At 46.0% G+C, this 20,803-nt stretch overlaps 1 protein-coding gene across 6 annotated transcripts in view; it reads right to left on the reverse strand.

Moving 5' to 3' along the window:
* Window positions 1-20,803, reverse strand: part of MYO6 (myosin VI) — a 326,341-nt gene that overhangs the window by 93,052 nt on the left and 212,486 nt on the right. For all 6 annotated transcript variants that reach the window (XM_069726515.1, XM_069726516.1, XM_069726514.1 and 3 more), the window contains exons 19-20: window positions 16,617-16,655; window positions 1,749-1,842 (exon numbers count right to left, since the gene is read on the reverse strand). In XM_069726515.1, the coding sequence (XP_069582616.1) occupies window positions 1,749-1,842; window positions 16,617-16,655 (133 nt within the window). The remainder of the gene's footprint in view (window positions 1-1,748; window positions 1,843-16,616; window positions 16,656-20,803) is intronic.

Here is a 20,803-nt window from a genome sequence, read left to right on the forward strand (position 1 = left end):
TTAACCACGCATATAGTGCCCACATTGCTATATACTACGTGGGCTGCATTATATACTACATGGCTGCTATGTACTACGTGGGCAGTGTTATATACTATGTGGGCAATGTTATATACTGCGTGAGCTGCGTTATATACTACATGGCTGCTATATACTATGTGGCCAGTGTTATATACTATGTGGGCAATGTTATATACTGCGTGGGCAATGTTATATACTACATGGCTGCTATATACTACGTGGGCAGTGTTTAATACTATGTGGGCAGTGTTATATACTGTGTGGGCTGCGTTATATACTGCATGGCTGCTATATACTACGTGGCCAGTGTTATATACTATGTGAGCAATGTTATATACTGCGCGGGCTGTGTTATATACTGTTTGGGCTGTGTTATATACTGTGTGGCCACTGTTATATACTGCGTGGGCCGCGTTATATACTACATGGCTGCTATACACTACGTGGGCAGTGTTTAATACTATGTGGGCAGTGTTATATACTGTATGGGCTGCGTTATATACTGCATGGCTGCTATAAACTACGTGGCCAGTGTTATATACTATGTGAGCAATGTTATATACTGCGCGGGCTGTGTTATTTACTGTGTGGCCACTGTTATATACTGCGTGGCCTGTATTAACGCATCGGGTATTCAAGAATATGTCGTGGCCTGTGCTATATACTATGTGGCTGCTATATACATACATATTATTGAATACCCGATGCGTTAGAATCGGGCCACCATCTAGTATATATATATTGAGATAGCGCTTACTGCATGTGTTGGGGGACACTCACTTAGCAACGGGACTCAGTCACACAGGCATGTGTATCCTCTCTCCTCAGGGAAGCTGCCGACCTAGTATCACCATCACGGACAATGCCTTGCTCACTAGGCCACCTGACAGTCCAGCTCCTCAGACAGGATGCATCTCCCCCAATGCAGTGCTGTTGCAAAATCTGCATCCACGTCTCTCCATCAGGAATCCTACTCCCAGGACTTCCAACACAGGTCACTGTGTGTGCTGTTCATGACATCCGTCCCCACCTGGGACCGTCCAACACTCAAGTTTCTCAGTGCGCTTAACAGGGATCCGATCCTACTCCCAGGATCTCCCAACACACAGGTCTTCAGATCCACGGCCTCACAGTGCGCTATTCAGGGATCCAGTCCACTCGGGACCTCCCAACACACAAGCGTCCAGGGTCTCACACTCTCCATCACAGAGAACATTCAGGTCCATACACAGGAACTATGTGACCCACACCCTGGTCACATTATGTAGTTGTAACCAATCCCATAGATGGGAGATGTGTGTGTGCGTGTGGCTAGTTCAACCCGCCCAGCTCTCATAACTAGCCCTGTAAGCCTCCCTTCACAATTACACAAACACTTCTGGGACTACAGGTCCCAGAACAACAACATTACTTCAGGCTTACAGCGCAGACTCCCTCTGCGACACATATCGGCCATTTACAACTCTGCCAGTCACTGTTTCACCATCATTATAACCACAGATACGCCTCCATGCATATCCAGAGGAGCACACACAGCGCCCCATAGCTGTAACAGGTGTCACTGCATCACAATATATACAGATATTTATATTTTTACTGATGGCTAATGATGACTTCCATTTATTTACTGATGGCTAGTGGATTGTTTGTTTATTTTATTTCTGTACAATCTATCAAAAGCAAAATAAAGAACCCTTAAGATAATGTAGAATGAAATTACATATTACCTGAACACTGAAGCTGAGACAGGATTTGCGCTCCCTCAAACTGATGACTTGTCATTTTTAAATTGGGCTTGATACAACGGATGAAGCTAGATCCCTGTAGGAAATCCAATGAACAATTTGTATAAGAGCATTGGTACTAAGTTATTTTACAACTGCATCGTGCAAGAAACCAAGTACAAAGGAGGTTATCCCATTGGAAATATTCACAAGAAAAATAATTAAAAGTCACTGAAATAAAAAGTGGAAACAAGCACTAGATGACTGACAATTGTTAGCTACCCAGAATGTCAATAATGCAAATCTTGTGCTTTATTTTCTTCGACCAGGCATTGCATACGTTTAAGGGGAAGAAAAAACAAGACCAATGTACTTTAAATTCACACGAGAAATACAAAGAGAGAATGGTCGTCCTTCAAATTCTAATGTCCGTATTGATCATCCTTACTTGGCAAAATGTTACCAGTGCAAGTAGACGACATCTGTCCTTGGACAAAATGGAAGATGTCATTTCAACTTAGAAAATTATTAACTCCAATACTTTTCTCTAGATTCCCCGATACAAAAAAAAGCTATGCTTCTTCAAAGCATTATTCAAGTAAATCCTCTGTAGAGGGCATGAAAAAAGCATTAAAGCTGGAGTGTTCTTGCATTCAGTAAGAGGGATTTATTGAACTGTAATGAAAGTATTTAAGCATGATTCTTGCTAAAGACATTGAGGTAGGAACCGCAGCACCACAAAAGAAAATGAGACTGCAGGTCTTGCTGCAGTGAAAATTTATTTTGATCTGGCAAGTATTCAAAAACAGATATGTTCCAACGTTTTGACCAGGAGCGATCTTTATCAAGGACATCTGTTGCGGGTGCAGGTATGCAGAAATCTAGTAGAGCAATAACGTAAATCATAAGATCTCTTTCATGTCAAGGAGGACTTGTGTGGTGCAAGAGCTGGGGATCAAGGAATGCGCAAGTAGGGTGTAAGCGATGGGTTTACGGCTTACACCTTGCTTTCCGCATCTCCCAATTCCCTTGCTCCACACAGGTCCTCCTTGACATGAAAGAAATCTATTGCTCTACTAGATCCTTCTCCTGCTTGAGTGACTGCTCCTTTGCCTGAAGTCACACAGCATAGAGACTGTCAGTCAAGCAGTGAAGGCAGCAATGCTGGGTGGGGAATAGAGCTGGAGTGACAAGAGGCTTCAGATCTACAAATAGTTCTTCAACCTCATTTACATATCAATTCAAACGCTGATTTCTCAGTAACCCAGTTACAGACTCTCTCAGTAAAGGTAATATAGGACTTGTCTTTAAAAGAACTACCTGCACTTATTTATAGTTTGGGGTGTGAAATCCTGCTGACAGATTCCCTATAAGCATCTCAGTCCCATGTATGCAAAAGAGGGATTTTTGGTACTCACCGTAAAATCCCTTTCTTGGAGCCTTCATTGGGGGACACAGGTAACCATGGGGTGTATGCTGCTGTCGCTAGGAGGCTGAAACTATGGAAAAAAGGAAGATAGCTCCTCCTCTGCAGTATACACCCACCGACAGGCACAAAGTACCTCAGTTAGTGTTAGAGCAGTAAGAGAAGTAACCAAAAAACTCAACATATGTACCAATCCAACAACGAAGGCACATAGACCAAATAATGGTACAACATATGTACCCAAATAATGGTATAAACAGTTAGCGAGGGTGCTGTGTCCCCCAAGGAAGGCTCCAAGAAAGAGATTTTACGGTGAGTACCAAAAATCCCTCTTTCTTTATCGGTTCATTGGGGGACACAGGTAACCATGGGATGTCCCAAAGCAGTCCCTAGGATGGGAAACAGGAAGATTCAAGGAATAAATGGACTCAGGTCAGCCGCTGCAAAACCGCCGCCTGCAGTACCTTCCTTCCCAGGCCTGCAACAGACTAGGCATGGGTACGAACCCCGTAAAAACTCACGAAGGAGTGTAAAGATTACTAGGTTGCGGCCTTACAATCTGGAAAGCCAAATCCTGGTAACAAACAGCCCAGGAGGCCCCCACCGCAGAGCGGAGTGAGCCTTTACTCCAGGAAGAGCCTTCACCTCCGGAAGAGGCTGTTTGTCCTGAATGCGGAATGCCTCCACGGCAATAGTGAACTTAGATGCTAGAAGCCCATTAAGAAAACCCTCAGAGATGATGAACATGGCATCAGATTGACGAAAGGGAGCAGCCCTTGAAAGGTAAACTTGGATAGCTGTGACGAGATCCAGCTTGTAGAGGGACTTCTCCAGGAGATGGACCGGAGAGACACAAAAGGAAGGACAATGTCTTCATTAATGAGCAATGACAAGACCACCTTGTGTAGAAAGGAAGGAACAGGCCTGAGAACTACCTTGTCCCGATATAGAATCAGGAGCGGGGAATGGCAGGACAATGCTGCTAACTGAGAAACTCTCCTGATGGACGTAATTTAACTAAGACGACAACTGTCCAAGACAGGAGAAGATAAAAAAACATGATGTCTCGAATGGGCTCAACAGGCGAGCACTGCAGCGCGCCAAAGACAAAGTTAAAAAAACCATTGATCTATAGGAAGACGATAAGGAGGTACCAGGTGGGCGACTCCTTGAAAAAAGGTCCTTTACCTGGGAATGAGAAGCCAGACTTCGTTGGAAAAGAACTGGCAGAAACGATAGAGCCAAGTCAAGACCCGCTTGTAGAAAACCAAGAATGGAAGGAAGAGAAAAAAGTACATAGGGACCAAACCCTTGTCCACACTCCACCGGAAGAAGGCCTATCAGTGTTTGCAGTAGATATGCAAGGATGCTGGTTTCCCGGCCCTAATAATGGTCTGAATGACCAGATTGGTCTCAACGGCCATGCTGTTAAACTTCGAGACTATAAACTCTGGTGGAAAAGCGAACCTTGAGAGAGAGAATCTGGAAGACCTGGAAGCTTCCAAGGGGCGTCCATTTACCGGGCCCTTCTTGGCCAGTCCGGAGCTATCAGGATTATAGGAATCCCTTCTTCCTTTATCATTTTCACGACTCTCGAATAAGGGGAGAGACGGAAAAAGATAAGGCAGTTGGAATTGTGCCCACAATATTACTAGAGCATCTCCATAGCTGGCTAGTGGATCCCGGGACCTGGCTACGAACCAAGGAATCTCGTGGATTATCCGAGACGCCATGAGGACGACGTCCCAGGAGCCCCATTTCTCTGGATGAAGACGGCGGGCTGAGCAATCACCTGCCCGAAGCGAGACCCTGATGGCTCAGAAAATCGGCTGCCCGACTTTCTACCCTCAGAATGTGCACAGCTGACATGGCGGAAATGTGACGTTCTACCCATTGCAGAATCCTTGTTACCTCTATCATAACTTGTTTATGTAAGCCTCGGCCGTGGCGTCCGACTGTATGCAGACCAGCTGGCTTGGAAAGAAAGAATGCCAGTGGCGAAAAGCAAAGAAAAAATTTCCCTGATCTCCAGGAGATTGATGGGGAGAGAGGCCTCTTAGGCGTTCCAGTGGCCCTGCGCTGTGACACGAAGAAAAAAGCGGCTCCCCAAATGAGGAGACTGGCGTAAGTGGTTATGAACTGCCACCAGAGAGGAAGGAAGGACTTCCTTCATAGGACTGATGCCAACAGCGTCACCAAGTGAGGGACTGCCTCACCCTGAGAGGTAGAAGCAGGGGATCATCCAGGGAGATGACTAGATGGCCAGCTGAAGAGGACAGGCATGGAACTGGGCAAAAGAAACAGCTTCCATGGCGACAATCTCATGCAGAACACTCATGCAGGAACGTACGAAGAGAGAAGCTGTACGGAACCCCAGGCAGAGGGATGAAAAACCTCTCCTTTGGAAAGTAAACACGGGCTTGGGTCGTGTCAAACCTTATACCTAGAAACACCAGCTGCTGAGCAAAGGTGAGGGAGAACTTCTATCTGTTATAATCTACCCGAGATGGACCAGAGTTTCCAGAGTAAACTGAAGACTCTGGTTGCAGTCTTGGTGGGACGGCTCCTTGACAGAAGATCGTCCAAGTAGGGAAATATGAAAAAAAAAACCCTGGAGAGAAGGATGTCCATGACCGCTGCCATGACGTGACTTGTCTGGGCGCAGAGGCCAGGAGAAAAGGAAGAGCCGTGAACTGATAAAGACTGTCATGGATCGCACACCATAGGAACCTCTGATGCTAAACACAAACAGGAATGTGAAGAATTCTCCCGAGTCCATGGAAGTGATAACCGAACGTAGGGACTCGGTCCTGAAAAGACAGAACCGAAAGTGACAGGTAAACCGCTCGAGGTCCAAAAACGGAGGGAGCAGTGCATCTTCCTTCGTGACTATGAAAAGAATAGAGTAGAACCTCGAAAACCGTACGTTTCAGGGGACGGGTATGATCACTCCTGTGCGTGGTAGGAAAAAGACGGCCTAAAGAACTCCTGGGGCCTGCGATGTATGTCTTGGCAGGTGAAACAGAAGGAAACTTTTTCCTGGGGGAGAAGAAAAGTCAGTTTGTAGTCAGAAGTCGCTATCTTTCTCGAGATTGAAACAACCTTTTCCTATTAAAAGGACATTTATACTTGGACCAGGAAAGAGGGGTGCTTTTCCCGCCATTGGCATCCAAAATTATTTGATCCAGCTTGGATCCAAAAGGTCTAGAGCCTTGGAGTGTAGAGCAACAATGTTGCTGGTAGGCGTGGCGGAACAACCAGCCACATCAAAAGGGAGAGGTGACGAGACATTTGCCAGCATGAGCAATCTGATATGCCAGATCTGGCATCCCATCCGGAGAAGCTGCCGCTAGATTACCCTGAGTAATAATTCTTGCCCCAGCAGACATGGATTTTGACACCCAGGTGTAGGCAAATATGGGACAGAGAGAGGTGCCAGCTGCTTCAAAGGCTGACTTAGCAAAGGATTAAATCTGTCTATCTGTAGAGTCCCTAAGCGATGCATTGATCGGTAGAGACAAGGCTGTCTTGGAAGACAGGCGAGAAGCCAGCGGATCCACATTAGGGATTCTGCCCATTTATCAAGAAGGTCTGGGTTAAAGGAGTAGAGGATGTGTAGCCTCTTCCTACCTGGGAATCGCTTTTCAGGGTGTTCCCAGTGTTTAGAAATCATCATGACAACTTCCCTGAGATTAGGCAAAACTCCGGGAAGGACATTTTACCTCTTAGAAAGCAACGGAGTGCTCCTAATTAGGTGCCTCGTCCTTCCTTAGGTTCAGAATTTTGTAAATTTGCCAAGATGAGGCTATTGAGCATATCTTGCATCTATCAGGTCTGGTCCGTATCAGACTCAAGACTGGGAATCCATATCCGACCCCAAAAACCACCTCCGAGGAGGGGGTATGGGATGAGGAATGCATCCAGGAGAAAGTAGAGGGACCCGCAGATTCCTTTGCTATGTACCCGATTTGTCCCTGTGAAGGTCGCGGTCAGGTGTGTGCGAATCAAAGTGAGAGGTGTTCGGAGCACTGGTGGCAGAAAACAAACGTGGAGGTCGCTCCAGGACCTGGACCTGGGACTGCAGGACTTTAGTCAGATCGCAGACCGACTGTGATATGGCAACAGCCCTCTCCGGAGGGAGGGGAGTGATCTCATCCCGGCGTTAGAGGATTTCTCTGAATGCCACTTTTCTTTTACAGTTGGCACAGGCGTCACGGATTATAGGGAGAGGAATGGGCCTCCCTGAGACTGGACATAAGTGATGGACTAGGGCTACAGCTGCAGAGAGCTAAGCCCTTGTGAAGAGAGAAACTAACCAGCCTGGGCTGGTCCTACCTGATAACAGAGACGGCGCTGTCACTGCTCAGGCTGCAGTGTCCCCCAGATCCAGTGCAGGTTAGTGATGGACGCCTGTTGTGCCCTTTAGACGATGTGACTGCATGATTCTTCATATGCTTTCGAATCTTCACACAATTTGCAGGCAGAGATACACTATGTCCCCCCTGCGGGGGATGTGTCTCAGGAGAGAGGCATAGAGAAAACACACTCTCTTATTAGGTCAGGAGATGGGGCCTCAGCGCACGGCGTGCCTTAATTAGCCGAGAGTCCAGCAAGGGGGCGTGACTAAGCAGATGGCGATCGCTTATTGGCCGGGGCCCAGTAAGCGGGCATAGCTACACGGAGTCCGGGAGAAGGCCCAAAGCTGGGGGCTAAATTAACAAAGGACATGCAATTATGCGAAGCCTCTGCACCTGCAATGACCGGACCGGAAACACCGGATTACGTACCGGTAATGCTCTTTTATAGAGCCACGACAGCACCCACTTGAGAGAGGGGATCCGCCCCTAGGAACAGGAAACCCTATGGAGAGAATTAAAGGGGCGGTCCCCCTCGCTCCCACAGTTGGGTTTACAGAGATTGCGAGGAACCGCCCACCAAATTTTAGTAGGTCATTCAATATTATCGTTTATAACTAGTTAACTTAAGTATGGCTAACTACAAGAACCAAACACCCTTAACCGTGCTTCTAAATAAAAAACCTATAAGGGTGGGAAGTGAAGGGGTGCTGTCGTGGCTCTATAAAAGAGCATTACCGGTACGTAATCCGGTGTTTTCTCTTCGCCACGACAGCACCCACTTGAGAGACTTTCAGAGATTGTCATTTGGGAGGGATCACCGTGTTAAGGACTGATCTACCGAAGGACAAGTCAGATGAGGAAGACAAGTCTAATCTATAGTGATTATAGAAGGTAGTAGGTGAAGACCAGGTTGTGGCCTTACATATCTGTTCTAACGGAACCTCCGCTCGTTCAGCCCAGGATGATGCAATCACCCGGGTGGAATGTGCTCTTACGGTCTCAGGCGGAGTCTCCCCTTTGGATGAATAGGCCAGACATATTGCATCTCGAATCCACCGTGATAAAGTACCCTTCGTGATTCCAGCTCCTTTTCTATGACCCTGGAAGGAAACAAAGAGAGCCCTGCTCTTCCTCCAAGCACTAGTCCTATCCAAATAGGCTAATATGGCTCTCCTCACATCTAATGTGTGGTATTTTTGTTCTTCCTGACTTGTAGGGTTATCATAGAAGGAGGGAAGAAAAATTTCTTGCGATCTGTGAAATTTAGTGCATACTTTGGGTAAGTATGAAGGGTCTGTTTTTAGGACAACTCTATCTGGGAAGACTGACATAAAGGGAGGATCTATCGATAGTGCCTGTATGTCACTTACTCTTCTTGCTGATACTAAGGCGACAAGAAGAGCAGTCTTGAGGGAGACATGTTTTATGTGAGCTGAATGTAGTGGCTCAAAAGGGTGGTCTGTAAGAGCTTCCAGAACTAAATTAACATCCCAAGGTGGTACATGGGGAATGTGAACTGTCTCTGACCTCTGGCATGCTGCAACAAATCTGGCTACCCATTTATTACCTGCGATATCGTGACCATATAAAGCCCCTAGCGCAGAAATGTGTACTTTTAAGGTACTGACCGCCAGACCAAAATCGCGCCCTTTTTGAAGAAATTCTAGAATCATGGGAATATGAATTTCGTTTGACGGGCCGTTGGGTAGAGGTTTAGAAATTTTCTCCACACTCTTGCGTAGATGGAGGTAGTGGATTTTTTTCTACTTAATAGCAGAGTGTCAATCACCTTGTTTGAGAACCCTCTCATCTTTAGCAGCTGCCTCTCAAATTCCAGGCTGTTAATCGAAGACCCTTCACCTGAGGGTGGTTGAAGGGGCCCTGGAAAAGAAGATCCTGATCCTCCGGGAGGATCCATGGGTCTGAGGTTGACATGGCTCTCAGCCAGGAAAACCATGGCCTCTTGGGCCAGAACGGAGCTATTAAGATCACGTTTGCTCTGTCCTCTCTTATCTTCCTGATCACTGTCGGAAGTAATATCAGCGGGGGAAAGGCATATGCCTTCTTGAATACCCATGGCACTTGAAGGGCGTCGAAGATATCTGGATTGTCAGATCGGAACAATGATGCGAATTTTTTGACTTGCCTGTTTTGTCTTGTCGCAAAGAGATCTATCTCGGGAGTGCCCCATTTTTTTTATTATCATGGAAAAGATATGACGACTTAGAACCCATTCTCCTTGGTGGAGAGTGTGGCGACTGAGGAAATCTGCTCTCGAATTGTCGATTCCCCTCATATGTAGCGCTGACAGGGACAGAAGGTGCTCCTCTGCTATGGCTAGAATGTCGTTGGCTATAGACATGAGTGCTTCTGATCTTGTTCCTCCTTGGTGGTTTATGTATGCTACCGCTGTCATGTTGTCTTAAAAGACTCTTGTATGCGTTCCGTGTAGCTGCGGAAGAAATTCAGATACGGCATGATAGATAGCCTTTAGTTCTTTCTTATTAGAAGAATCATCCGATTCTCTAGGAGACCACAGACCTTGCACTATTTGATCTTCTAAGTGTGCTCCCCAACCACTAGGACTGGCATCAGTGAAGATAGTTTTTGATGGTTTAACCACCCAGGGAACCCCAATGGTAAAATGATCCGGATTTAACCACCAAGTGAGAGATTGTATTACATCTGTTGGTAAGGGAATACGACTATCCAATCGGCCATGTAATCTTTCTTCCTCACGAAGAATTGTATACTGTAATTTCCTGCTATGGAATTGGGCCCAAGGAACAGCTGGAATACAGGAAGTGAAGGAACCAAGAAGGGACATACCTTCTCTTAGGGAAATTAGAGGGTGGTTAATCACTGATTGTACTTTGTTTATGATTTGTTATTTGTTTTGACTCGGGAAGAAAGCACATTTGATTTGCAGAATCTAGAATAATTCCTACAAATTTTTTCTTAGTTGTGGGGGACAATCTAGATTTTTCCCAATTTACTAACCACCCTAACCCCTGTAGGGACGAAATTGAATCGGCTAAATGTTGATGACATTGAGAAAGAGAGTTCCCGACTATCAATAGGTCATCTAAATATGGTATTATGAGGGTGTCTTTAAACCTCAAATATGACATTACCTCAGACATTAGTTTTGTGAAAACTCTAGGGGCTATTGATAGACCAAAGGGCATTGCTGTGTATTGATAATGCCGAATCTGACCTTTGACCATAACTGCCACCCGTAGATATTTTTGATGCTCACTGAAGATTGGAAGATGATAATATGCATCTTTAAGGTCAAGAACTGCCATGAAGCAATGGGGAAACAGAAGCTTAATAGTTGACCGAATAGATTCCATCTTAAAAGTTTGATTCTCTAAGAAGACGTTTAGTCTCTTAAGGTTAATTATTGCTCTATATGACCCGTCAGGTTTCGAAATCAAAAATAAAGGGGAATAAAATCCCCTTCCTTTTTGATGACAAGGGACTTCCACTAATACTCCTTTGGACAGGAGAGTTATTATTTCCTGTTCCGAGGCTTCTTGTTGTGATGGTGACTTTAAGGAAGTCAGACAAAATGAGTCCGGGGGGACTTGGGAAAAACGTAATTTTAGGCCCGTAGTTATGAGGCTAGTTGCCCATGGATTAGAGGTTATTGCCAGCCACTGTGTAGAGAAGAAGGACAACCTACCACCAACGGGTAGATCTGTCCTAACGGGGTTTATCCTCAGGTTTGAAAGGGCGTTTTCCGAAGAAGGCTCCTTTTTGTTTAAAGTCTTTATTAGCCCAACGGTCCTGGTTTTTATAGTCCCGTCTTCTGTTGAACATGGGCTTTCGGAACGCTCTCCTATAGGATGGAAGGTAAGTGTTATTGGGGAACCCTTTCTTCCTCTCACCCGCTTTGGTAATGATTTCATCTAACTGAGTACCAAATAGGTACTCACCTTGGCATGGTAGACCACATAACTTAGATTTCGTTTGTGGATCTCCTTTCCACCCTTTTAACCACAAGGCGCGGCGAGCCGCGTTGGTCAGACCTGCTGATTTGGCTGCTAATCGGATGGAAGCAGCTGAAGCATCAGCTAGAAAGGCAGTAGCTCCTCTAATTAACGGAATAGATGATATGATTTTATTGCGGGAAAGGCCACCTTTCAAGCCTTCTTCAAGGTCATTCAACCAGACCATCATGGACCTAGCAGTGCATGTGGCCGAAATAGCCGGTTTTAAAGCTCCTGTACAAGATTCCCAAGCTCTTTTTAAAAGGGAATCCGCTTTCCGATCAAGCGGGTCTTGCAAAGATCCAGAATCTTCTACAGGTAGTAGAGATTTCCTAGAAGTGGATGCCACCGCCGCATCTACTTTTGGGGCTTTTGACCATTTGGAGAAATCGTCATTAAAGGGATAGCGACGTTTTGAGGAAGACGGCAACCCTTTTTGCCCCTGGCTTTCCCACTCCTTTTTGACTAAGTCCTTTATCGCTTGAATAACAGGAAAAGAAGGTCTCTTTTTCTCAGACAGGCCGGCAAACATCACGTCCTGTGGTGTCTTAAGGGTTTTAGTATCCTCCATGCCCATGGTATTACGTATTGATTTGACTAGATTGTCAATACTGTCTGTAGGGAAACATGTATCCTGTTCACCCTCCGAGGATATAACCTCTTGGGAATCGTCCGAATCCTTATCCTCCACCTCAGATGACTGTTCAGATCTAGGAGAACTATATTTTTTCCTACTCTCAGGAACTTTATCCGAGCTTCGAAAGGCTCGTAATTCCTCTCTAATCATGCTACGTATATCTTCCGACCTTACAGAAGACTCCTCACGTAAGGTGGATTCGATGCATGAATGGCACAACTTTTTTAAATAGGTGTCCGGGAGCGGCTGAGAGCATAAGGCACATTGCTTATGTTTGGATTTCCCTGTTCTTTTAACCTAGGGAATTAGATAAAAGAGGGGAGTGTAATCAGCTAAAATAGGGTAGACAAACACTCACCCCTGAAGCTGTAGTCATAATACCGGCTGGAGAGGAGGAGACGGAGGCACAGATGAAGGAGCTGACCGGTCCGATCTCTTTTCTCTGGCGTTCTTGGAGGATGATCTGCGGCTGCTGCTAGTCCGGCTTCCAGGTGTAACAGCGGTGACTTCGGGTGAAGGTAACGCTGTGTCTTTAGGAGATGCCATGATGGACGCCGGGTATCAGCGCCGGCGTCCTTTTGTAAATGGGGGCCGCCATCTTCATCCTGCCGCACCCGGAAGTAACTACTACATCCGGGTTGCGGCTCTGCTGTGCGCGCCTGCGCCTCCACCCAGCAATCGCGCAGGCGCCGTCCTCCTCCTACGTCACCCCGGAAGTTATGGCAATACTTCCGGGGGAGAAAACACTGGGCCACACGCTGCCTGTGCGCCTCCCGAAGATGGCGACACAGGGTCTTACCCAGCGGTCCGGTCCCTGCAGGTGCGCTGGATGATTCTCCGTGAGCCAGGCGACTCCCCGATCCTGGCCTCACGGTACCTGCCGGCAGAGGGGGGAAGCTGCCATAGAACCCCCGATGCCGCTTCCAGCTCTGGAGCCCTTGCCGTCCCTATAAGGTAAACTGCGCAAGCGGCATCCAGGCTGGGAATCCTCTTCTCTCCAGGTGTCTCCCGTAGGAACAGGAAACCAACTGTGGGAGCGAGGGGGACCGCCCCTTTTATTCTCTCCATAGGGTTTCCTGTTCCTAGGGGCGGATCCCCTCTCTCAAGTGGGTGCTGTCGTGGCGAAGAGAAAAATGGCATTAATTAAGGTCCTAATCCGATATGGCCACATCTGACGGTATCAGGGAGTAGGGGCCCTCCTATTGGCTGTTCCGCCGCAGGAGTGCACCGGGCAGTGAGAGGAGGCCCCTTGATAGGGAAAAAAGCGTGCGATAATTACGCGCGCTTAATGTGGGGGTGTTAACGAAGCAGTAGCATGAAGAAAAAGATGGCCGCTGTCATTCAGAGATGCCATATTCTGTGAGCAGTTCTTCACAGGTAAACAGTGAGGCAGGCGGGTAGCTGCCGGGGACAGAGAAAAGGACATACCTGTAAAACGTGAGTCCCGAATCCCTCTTCACTGACGAGGATCACATCAGGAGCCCTCAGGGTTGGTGAGCGTCACTGGAAACCGGGATCCTCCTTCCCGCATTGTCTCCGGACGGTGCAGAAGACGGCATCAACCCCTTACAAGAAGAGGGGAGGCCACCGCTGGTGACCACTGTCTTCCTCTCAGCCCTCTCCGAGGAGAGGGGTGAAGAGGGAAATGGCAAGGACTGGCCACCGGAATCAGCCCTGGAGCACCAGTAAAGGTGACAGGTGATAAAGTCCTGCCTGCGGGTCCGAGAGTGGGAGATGTGGATGACACCACACTGCTCTCTCGGTCGCATAAGTGTGGGAAAACAGGGTGAGGCATTACACCCTGCTACCCTGAAGCTGAGGAGCCTGAAAGACAAAGGGAAAAGATCAATAAAACACAGCAGGTGACCTGAAAAAGAAAAGACGGGTCTGGGATCAGATCCAGGTCCGCCTCCTACAGACACTAAGCTTACACTGAGGTACTTTGTGCCTGTCGGCGGGTGTATACTGCGGAGGAGGAGCTATCTTCCTTATTTGCATAGTGTCAGCCTCCTAGCGACAGCAGCATACACCAATGGTTACCTGTGTCCCCTAATGAAGCGATTAAGAAAAACTACTAAAGTAAATTTCTTATTCAAGAGTCTGTGGAAGGCTTGTGACAATTTTTTATAGGAGTAGTATTTTACATGTATAAGAACATATACGAGGGGCGATCCAAAAGTAATGATAATCGGTTATTTCTATTGCACACAGAAATTAAAATAAAATGATTTCTTCTCTCTTAGGCTACGTTCACATTTGCGTTGTGCGATGTTGCATTGGAGACACAACGCAAACAAAAACGCAACAAAACGCACACTAAAATGCAGCGTTTTGCGACACATGCGTCCTTTTTTGCCGAATTTTGGACGCAAAAAAAATGCAACTTGCTGCGTCCTCTGCACCCTACACTTGCGGCAAAAAAAACGCATGTGTCGCAAAACGCAGCACAACGCATGCCCAACGCAGCCCCGCAAAACGCTAATGTGAACGTAGCCTTACGTACCCACTAGTCCAGTAAAAAAAAATCACTTAAATAGACCACGATTCCCGGGAGCTACATTCATTTGAATATGAACTGCCGAGGAGTGAACATCAAAATGGAAAAAAACGACTCTTCTCCTCCATATACCACAGTTGCACGCTGGGCCAAGGAATTTAAGCTGGGAAGAACATCGAGGGAAGATGAACATCATGAAGGACGCCCATCCACGCCTCTCAATGAAGAAAACATGAAAAAAGTTGAAGAAGTTGTATTGGCAGATCGAAGAGTGACTATCAGGCATGTAGCTGAGGTCACAGGGATCTCATATGGCAGAATTCAAAGAATCCTTGCAAAAGAATTGCATATGAGAAAGGTCTTCGTGCGTTGGTGCCAAAAATGTTAACCGACGAGCAAAAGAAGTAACGAGTTGACATTTCAATAGCAAATCTCGAAAAGTTCCAAGCAGACAAGGAAAAAATTTTGTCACGTTTTTTGACCATGGACGAGACCTGGATCCACCACTTTGATCCCGAAACTAAACAACAATTGATGACATGGAAACGAACCAACAAACCGACGCCGAAGAAATTCAAAGTGTCAAGCTCAGCAGGGAAGGTTATGGCGTCTGTTTTTTGGGACGCTGAAGGAATTATTATGGTGGACTATTTGGAGAAGGGAGCCACTATTACGGGCTCCTACTACGCAGAACAAATAAGAAGATTGCGGGAGGCTATCAAGGAGAAAAGGCGCGGCAAACTGCGGGCTGGAGTGCTGTTTCACCAAGATAACGCGCCGGCTCACAAAGCTGCAGTTGCTATGGCTACCATTCAAGAAGCGGGCTTTGAACTGCTGGAACACCCCCCTATTCGCTAGATCTAGCCCCCAGTGACTTCTTTCTCTTTCCTCGGCTCAAGGAACACCTCCAGGGCAAGAAATTTGACGACAATAGCGTTGTAAAAACCGCTGTTGGGGATTTTTTTGAGGGTCAAGATCAAGAATTTTTTCGAAGGGAATTCTAAGTTTAGAAAAGAGACTAAATGTATAGACTTGTTAGGAGACTATGTAGAAAAATAATTTTTTTTTTACTATATTCATTGTGTTTAGTATTGATTATCATTACTTTTGGATCGCCCCTTGTATGATAAGTTTCCACTAACTCGCAAAATAGGGTCACACGAGCGAATAAAAAAAAAATAATTCTCAGAAAAGTGGGATGATTATATTTCCCACCCGTTATCCATGTGCCGTCTGTATACAATCTGTTCTTTTACAGCAGCCATTAATCATTTCCAGGACCATTTGCAGTTTCTTATGTTACAGAACTGCAATGTATCTGTAATAATCGGATGGTGTACTGTGTCTCCGCATGGCATCAGATTTCTTCCCACACCAGTAGTATTGAATGGGCGAGTCTCATCCGATTTATGGAAAAAAAATACTGCATGCTGCTTTTGTTTTGTTTTTTTTACACGGCTCTTAGGCCAGTAAAAACAAAAAGTTCTCATCTGCAAGGCCCCATTGAATACCATTGGTCCGGGCGCTGTGTTCTTATCACTGACCGCACTAGGACCAGCAATACGGCCCTTACACTGGAACGCTTCTCAGTCATAAACTACCAAATGTGAAGCGGGATATGACCGTAACGCTCCACTGCGGGTGTCGCTGCGTGGGCCGGTGCTGGTCACAGGGTGCTGCACAGCATAGGGATTCTGTGGCATAACATGGGCTTTATCTGCCTCCATTTTGTGCTTGCATTGGCTAACCGACATACTCTAAGCTTATCCGGTGTAGCGTCTTATCAGCGTTACTAGTTATTCATAGAGACACATTGCTGGCAGATTATCAGGCTTCCAAAGACATTATCAAACCATATTAGTCGGGCCCAGTAACACTTGGCAGGTGGAAAGCTGGAAATTCATGCAGTCAGGCATTGTTAGCGAGCAGAAACAACAAGACATTTGCCATCTTCCTACCGTGCTGCGAAGTTTTTCAAGTAGCAGATTCAGCTGGGTCTGTAAGAAAAGAAGGCAGTAATGTCAGATATAGCACACGTAGGCGGACGCCTCAGACATTATTCACACATGCAGCATGCATTAACAGTCCGCAGTGCATCAGTTTTACATGGCGTTAAACATACGGATGAGCAGTCAACACAGATTACAAAAGCTTGTCATGTACAAATGGTGACGAAGAAGGCGGATTGTGCTACTCACTATTTAAGGGCTGACTAGCCGAACTTACAACTATGCTCTGTAAAGAAAGCATAGAATCACTACACAGAAGAAAGACACAGAGAGGAATCATCGGAACAGTAGAGGAAGACCACTTTGGAGGAAACGCGGCTGGTCTGCAGGAATGGTGCCAAAGGTGCCATGGAACTCCAACTTGCCAACAATAAGGATTCATCACACCCAAGAGAATCTGTCACCAGATGTTAGTTTCTGAGAGAAGCATGATATAGGGGCAGAGATCCTGATTCCAAGATGCCAGAAGAGAGACAATAGGTGGGTCATCTGCACTGCTGCTGGAGATCCATGATACAAAGTAGACTTGATGCAGTTTCATCATCAATGCGTTTCGTAGTCCTCACTTCTTCACCAGGATATGGCCACATACACAAAAAAGTATGGGCTTATATCCTGCTGAAGAAGTCTGAAGGCTACGAAACGCGTTGATAATAAAACCACATCAAGTCTACTTTGTATCCCGGACCATTCTTTTGGATCTCGATCAGAAGCGCACACGACCCAACTATTGCTTCTCTTCGGGCATTTCCAGAGTGGGACGGCAGCAGCTGAGAAATATACGTTGTAAGGTGAGCAATTCCCTGCACCTTATTGTCCTTTATCATCGGATAAGACCCTACTGCACTTTTTGATCCTCAGATTTTTCCCGAGTCCTCTGATGATGCATCACTTACTGGGCTGCTTGCTGCAGTTTTAAAGGGAACCTGTCACCTGAATTTGGCGGGACTGGTTTTGGGTCATATGGGCGGAGTTTTCGGGTGTTTGATTCACCCTTTCCTTACCCGCTGGCTGCATGCTGGCTGCAATATTGGATTGAAGTTCATTATCTGTCCTCCATAGTACACGCCTGCACAAGGCAAGATTGCTTTGCGCAGGCGTGTACTATGGAGGACAGAGAATGAACTTCAATCCAATATTGCAGCCAGCATGCAGCCAGCGGGTAAGGAAAGGGTGAATCAAACACCCAAAAACTCCGCCCATATGACCCAAAACCAGTCCCGCCAAATTCAGGTGACAGAGTCCCTTTAATAAAACCAGAGTTTTCTCTGCTGCAGACCTACAAGTTCTCCAAATGCTGAGCTCTGTATAACCAAGCCCACACCTCTGATTAGCAGATTTTTTTATCCTACGCACAGTACACACAGAAAATTGACAATCAGTGGTGGGTGTGGGGTTATACAGAGCTCATGAATACTGCAGCAGGTTTACTAGTCCTCAAGTGATAGAATCAGTATTTTAGCAGCAGGAGATTATCAAAACTGCAGCAAGCAGCCCTGTAAGTTAGAAATCACTGGAATCAAGGTGTATGGCTCTGACTCAAAGCAATTTTGCAAGAATTCTACAGTAAATTGCTTTAAAAAGTTACAAAATTTTGGAGCAAGTGGAGTAAAAATTTTGCAACTTGGCATTTTCAAGACAGTTTCTCCCAAATCCGAGAAAATGAGAGAAGTCGGGGCTATATGGATGACGCGGCAGGGGTGTGACGCCATAGTTTGTGTCACATCGGCGCTGCCCCACTCATTGCGGTCACCGCTCTGTTCCTCCCACACTCAGGTGGTCTTGCTGAGCTGCCTCTAGCAGCATTTTCAGCTCTGCTCCATCCTGGTGAATCTCCACCTAGATAAAAGGGAGTTGCGGCCAGACTTTTGCAGGAACTTACCGTAATCCCCCTGCTGTCTAGGAAACCAAACTCTTCAGGACACAAGTGGTTATTAGGCAGCTCTTCCAACTACTTTTTGCCTGAACATTGGTTCCTAGTTAGTTCGTCTGCTAGTATCCTGTTTATGCACTTGTTTGTATCGATTCTTCCTTTATCGACCCAGCTAGTATACTTGTCCTGTCTCCACTCCTGTGCTGCCTGCCCTGACCCTGGATTGTCTGACCTAGTCTTTGCCTTCGTCCTCCTGTACCTTGTACCTGTGTCTCTGTCCCTCTGGTTAGCTGCAGCAGACTCGGGGATGGCCCTGAAGTGGTGTCTGGGACTACATGCGGCCAAGTCTATCGTCACCATCAATGGCTTTAGTCACTTCGTTACACCCAGGGTAAACAAGGCCCATGAAGCAGTGGGTCCACACTCACCGGCGTTAGTTTGTCTAATTCATGACAAGCTGTGACATTCCTTACATCAGAACTCTTACTCCAGTAAGAAACTAGAGTACGTTTAGTGGTGAGGCACACGGAGGCAAATGTCACTTGTTAGATGCTCCTGAATCATTAGGAGGTATCATTAGGAGTGTCTGACTCCTACACACCCCTTTATCAAGGTCGGCAAGAAAGTCGATGATCGTGATGAATCAGGGCCTATGTCTCTATATTATGCTAATAAACCTGGTGACAAATTCCCTTTAATGGTGTTGGCAACCACTGGCACCGCACACAATTACTCTGCCCCAAAACAGGCAAATGGCACAGCACATAAGAAATGCAGCTTCTGTCGGGGTGCAATAATAAGATACGGTATGTTAAAAGACCCCATAGGTCGCAGTTACAGATGAAGAATTACCTCCTAATCATACCAAAGAGCTGTCATTCACCTACACAAACACCATAACATTAGTATGTGATGTGTCACAACATTACGAGCTGCACTTAAGCCCTAGATATCAGGGGCTTATAGCGCTGGCAATTATTATCTTCCTGGAACATGAACGGACTATAGAACAGATCTCTGTTGACAAACACAACTTTTTTGTCTGCCTGAAAAAAAACTGATTTCAACTGGATACGCTTTTTTTAACAGTGAAATCTTTGGAAAACGGACCTGTTAGTTGGCCATCCGTTTTCCACCCATTTGAAAAGGATCCGTTTTTTGCTTACTGGATCCGTTTCGAATAGATTACTTAACAGTTCACCTATCCAGTTGTTTATGCTAAGGATTTCATTTTCCGCCTCCAGTAAGCAAAAAAAAAAAAGGATCCTTTTCAAATGGAAGAAAAACGGATGATTAATTAAGGCTACTTTCACACTTGCGTCTTTTCAGATCCATTGCAATGCGTCGCTTTGGGAAAAAAACGGATCCTGCAAATGTGCCCGCAGGATCCGTTTTTTTCCCATAGACTTGTATTAGCGACGGATCGCAACGGATGGCCACAAGTCGCATCCGGCGTGCGACGGATCCGTCGTGTTTTGGCGGACCGTCGTTTGGAAAAAACGTTCAATGTAACGTTTTTTGTCTGCGGCGAAAAAACGTACAGCGATAGATCCTGCGGCGTCCATCGTTGGCTAGAATGGAAGCCTATGGGCCCAGGATCCGTTGCTGTCCGTCAAATGACGGAATCCAGCAACAGATTCCGTTTTTTTTACACTGAGCATGCCTGGAAGGATTTCTATTCCTTTAATTTAACCCATTTTTCCTGCAGCTGCTGCATCGACGGATCCGTCAAAAAATAGGATCCAGTTGCATCCGTTTTTTACAATCTGCACAGGATCCGTCTTTTCAACACTTTGACGGATTGTGACGGATTCTAAAAGACGGAAGTGTGAAAGTAACCTTAAGGCATCAGTTATGTAGACAGCCCGAGAAGGGTATTAGTGCCAAATGTTGACACTGCCTCACAATTCTACATTTTAATCAGATGAGAGTTGAAAGTTTTATTGAACTGTCACAATGTATGCAGATGGAGCCATTCACCACTTTATACAAAGGGAACAGAAAGGAAAATACTTCATACAAGAACGATTTCTACATTCTCCATTTATCATTAACCAGTTGTTTTTTTGTTTTTTTTACTAAGTTTTGATTTTTTTTTTCTTCCACAAAATAGTACTGAATTTTTTTAATTTACTATGCAGGATAGGAATGAAACACAAATGTGTAATATACAGGATTAACTTAATTGAAGTTTCGAAAATTCTTATTGCTCTAAAAGGGAATTTGTCAGCAGGTTATTGCTATGTAATTAGAGGGCAGCATG

This window comes from Ranitomeya imitator, chromosome 5 (assembly GCF_032444005.1).
Source record: "Ranitomeya imitator isolate aRanImi1 chromosome 5, aRanImi1.pri, whole genome shotgun sequence".
Lineage (NCBI taxonomy): Eukaryota > Metazoa > Chordata > Amphibia > Anura > Dendrobatidae > Ranitomeya > Ranitomeya imitator.